Genomic DNA, 4,116 nt, shown 5'->3' on the forward strand with positions numbered 1-4,116 from the left:
CCCTATCAGTGTATACGTAAGTTGGTATGCGATGTTGGTATAGGAGAACGGCTACGTAATGTAATCATTTAATATGAATTGTATTGTATTTACTATGGTTTCATTTATGAGCATCTTCTTCAAGCTTTAATGCTGGCATATGTATGTACATATGTAAATACTCTACAAAAAGAAGGAACATATTATGTAGACAAGATCAAGCTATGTTGTAACCAACACAGTAGCCGAAGTGGTTCAAGCATATGGAAAAACAAATTAGTTAGGGCTAAGTTCGGATGTAACTGAACAAAGACCAAACCCGTGAACAAGAACTTTTTTCCGATCGTTCAGTTTGTATGCTAGCTATATGCTATAAAGTAGTCCGATATCGACCGTTTCGACTTGCTGAGAAAAGGACTGGTACAAAATTTTAGTTAGATATCTTCAAAACTGAGAGATTAGTTCATATATGTATATAGAGGCGGATGGACAGACGGACATGGCTAAATCGACTCAGCTCGTCTCGCTGATCATTTGTATATACAAACTTTATAGGGCCTCCGACGTTTCTTTTTGGGTGTTAAAAACTTCGTGGCAAACTGTTTAGGGTAAAAAAAAATAAAAATTTTCTAAATTCACTTATTCATAACTTTTTCACATTTTCCTTAATTATACGACAACGTCAATTACAAACAACCACTTGCTTTTAGAGCAATATTAATTTTTAAGTAAATTATAATTTTCTTTCCAATTATTAGTATTTTTATATTTATTATATTTCAAAATAGCCGTTATATAGAAATCTCGGTAATAGCTCCCGTAACTCATCCAGCAATTTTGGATTCTCCAATTCTTTTCTTTGTATCTCCGGATTTTCGACCACCTCGCCAATGTCTAAATTCTCATTGACAAATGTATAGTTGCATAATAGGAAGCAAAGGAGTAAATAAAGCCCTGTGTAAGTAAATTTAAAGTAAATGTTTTAGTTCTTAATATCATTAATATTCACAATTTAAAAATTAAATCTGTCGTCTGCCATATTCGACAGAAGCTGTTGAACCATAACAATCTGCTCGTATTCAGTCATTACTCAAACATACACATTTTTATTAGAAGAAATATATAATTTCAATATTATTGATGGTAGCATCGTGTTGGCATCAGAGAGCTAGCAGAGTCTTAACATCTCTTATTAATTGACTCAAGATTTTGGCTAATATTTTAGGCATGAAACGTGTCAATGTTAGATTCGTACCAAAAGACCTGAATCTTTTGCAAAAATGACGACGAGTAGAGGTCGCAAAAGAGACGCTAAACAACGTAGCTGAGGGCCCGACATTCAATAAACGCATGATTACTTGTGACGAGGCGTGGGTTTATGAATGTGACTTTGAAACTGTCCCATAATCTAGGGAATGACGCTTTACAAGTCGAAAAAGACGTCAAAGTCGGTCAAATCAAGGGCATGCTAAACGCTTTTTTTATTACCGGTAAAGAAAAAAAAATTGGCAATTTTGAGGCGTCTACATGAAGCAATTTGTCGAAAACGTTCGGATTTGTGGGCAAAAATCCATGGAGTTTTCACCACGATAATGCGTCGTCACATTCTAGCATGATCATTTTGCGTCGTAAAACTGCCAAACGCAGACTAATTGAAATATCGAGATAAAACTTCAGACGAGCATAAAAATGATTGTACCAATTAAGGAAAAACATATATATCGAGGTCAAATTTGATCTTGAATGTATATGAATTTGTACCACCTCACTTACCCCAATATCTATGTTTTGCCAATTCCAGGCGAATTTCAATATTTGTAGGAATATGACCTTTGTATTCCGTTTTGCGCAGTGTGTCCTGAAAATTCGTGATATAGAAATAGAGTAGCTCATCAAAGTGGTGACGTCGTAATTCGGGGCTAAACATCATTGTGAACGCATAGTGAAGATCAATCGCCAGCGATCCGTATATGCTTATCTGATAATCAAGCTGCGCACAGAAATGAGTAAAGAGCAGAAACCATTAAGTTTTGTATTAAGTTATAAAGTAAACTAATTTGCTTACCAGCATAACGTCTGTCAGTTTATCGTCCTTTTGTTTTATCATTATGTTTTTTAAATGAAAGTCACCATGGTTAAGCACAAAAATGCCATCACGTTTACCACTGCTGGCTTCGTTGAACGTATCGATCGTCTTTTGGCATAGTAAATGTTCGACGGATGCAATGTGTGGCACGTATTGTTTCAAATCATCGTGTTTGCTTAGAACCTCCTTAATAAATCCAATCCCATATTTAAGAGCTGGAAAGTTATGGGGGTCGACAGAATTCATTGAACCTTTGTCTAAGGTACTTATGATATTGCCTTCCTAATAAGTTGCGAACAAGTCTATTGATTCAAAATAATATCGATTGAAATTTTAATTTCTCACCTCCTCTTTGCACAATTTGTAGCTGACCGCATGTAATTTTGCTAGTTTAAGCATTGTAATTTTTATTTCCTCCAAATTAGGATAGCGGTACCCTATTGTGGTGTATCCTTGGAGTGCTAAATCTTCAAAAACCACATACGACGGTGTGGTGGTGCTGGCAGCGATGAGCCTTTTCCAAAATACATTTAAAAATTTTACTTTCTTTTTTTTTTTACTTTACTTTTGGTTTTTCAATTTATTGTGTACTTACTTTGGTCCCAAAAGGGTTTCGTCGCCATATTGTCGCAGTACCTTTTCAATCATCGGCAGCGCCTTAGTATACATGGTTATTTCCGTATCGAATAAACTATATTTTCCCATCAATTCTTTCCTGTTTCCTTCCTGGAATGCTTCGATTTTTAATATTAACGATGAAACCTTCTCTTGTGTTGGCTGCGACTGTAATCTGTAGTTGACTTTGGCTCGAATTAAAACGCTTGCGTAGTTATCATTTTTCAATGTGCCTGGTTTCAGCTCTAAACGGATGACCTAATAAACGAAGTTTTATTTCAAAAAGTTGTGAAATTGTTATATGGACACGCACCTGCACGGTTTCAGTTTCGACGTTTTTCAGAACATTTTCGAAAAATGCCTCGTTCAACCACACCGGGAAAGTGAACTCATCTTCGTTGTGCTTTTCGTTATTTGTCATTTCAATTGAAAATTTTCTATCTACCGTGTTTTGTGCACTTACGGACTTTAATTGTAGAATGGAAATAATGTAGAGCGCGAGGCGTACTTTTATACGTAAATGTCGCTTCAAATACTTTAGATTTTTTAGTTGGTTATCTAAATTTACTAGTTAATTTCGCAATGCCTTATCGCCTTATCGCATTCATACGAGTTGTGGTTCTGGATGTTGAAGGGAATGCGGAGCTCTTTATTGGGAGGAAAGAATTTTGCTAACTCACAATGTAGGTAATGAACATTTGTTTTACAGATAGCTCTCTTTTCATTCAATTTCATTGCGATTTGCAGATATGAATTCATGGGTGTGCATATCTCATATGACTGCTGATAAACTTGAAAGTTATTTTAGGCTATCTAGCACGGTTACATATCTAATCATTTAACAGCAACAGATATAAAAATAAGAAGTTTGATACTAAAATAAATCGTTTTAATCAATCTGCTCTCGTTTATGTAGCGACCGCATTTATAGAGATAAGGTTTATAACTTGTCTTTATTTCAGCTTGTGTAGTTACGTAGGCTCAGTTTATTTTGCAGTATTTGTATTTTGTATTTGTAACGGTAATATTACTTATTTGAATTTTATATAGTTAATGGAACCAACGTATTGGCCAAGTAAGAATGATAAATATATATTTCTTAAATTAAAAATATGCCTTCTTTGAAAATTGTGAGAATATAATATGTTTATGTGCGCCCGAACTTAGCTCTTTCTTACTTGTTTTCAATATTTTTTTATATCGGTGAATTGATAATTTATTTTAATATTTATCATTAAGTTATGTAATATGTCCATAGTAACAACAATAAACTTCAAATAGTATCATCATCAGCGCATCGCTTAGTCGATACAAATCACAATTGGTTTGGCAGATATGCATTCAATTTTATAGCTAGGTTGGTGCAAGAAGACTTAATGGGAGCAGTTATCAAGACTTTGCACAAATAGAGCCTTTAACGTATGCCGTCTCAGTCT

General features: G+C 34.6%; 1 protein-coding gene and 1 long non-coding RNA gene across 2 annotated transcripts; one reads left to right on the top strand and one right to left on the bottom strand.

The window, feature by feature from the left end:
• Positions 1–696: 696 nt before the first annotated feature.
• Positions 697–3,128, bottom strand: LOC106621414 (uncharacterized). The gene is made up of 6 exons (XM_036376610.2): positions 2,994–3,128; positions 2,661–2,938; positions 2,411–2,579; positions 2,045–2,347; positions 1,753–1,969; positions 697–933 (listed from the first exon to the last, which is right to left on the bottom strand). Exons 1-6 carry the CDS (start codon positions 3,099–3,101, stop codon positions 752–754), a joined length of 1,257 nt encoding a protein of 418 aa, XP_036232503.2. The 5' UTR covers positions 3,102–3,128; the 3' UTR covers positions 697–751.
• A 126-nt stretch (positions 3,129–3,254) lies between these two features.
• On the top strand, positions 3,255–3,577 carry LOC118683526 (uncharacterized). Its single transcript, XR_004979380.2, has 2 exons — positions 3,255–3,363; positions 3,428–3,577. It is a non-coding gene; the product is annotated as an uncharacterized lncRNA (long non-coding RNA).
• The last annotated feature ends 539 nt before the right edge of the window (positions 3,578–4,116 follow it).

The sequence above is a fragment of the Bactrocera oleae genome, chromosome 3 (assembly GCF_042242935.1).
Source record: "Bactrocera oleae isolate idBacOlea1 chromosome 3, idBacOlea1, whole genome shotgun sequence".
In the NCBI taxonomy this organism is placed as follows: domain Eukaryota; kingdom Metazoa; phylum Arthropoda; class Insecta; order Diptera; family Tephritidae; genus Bactrocera; species Bactrocera oleae.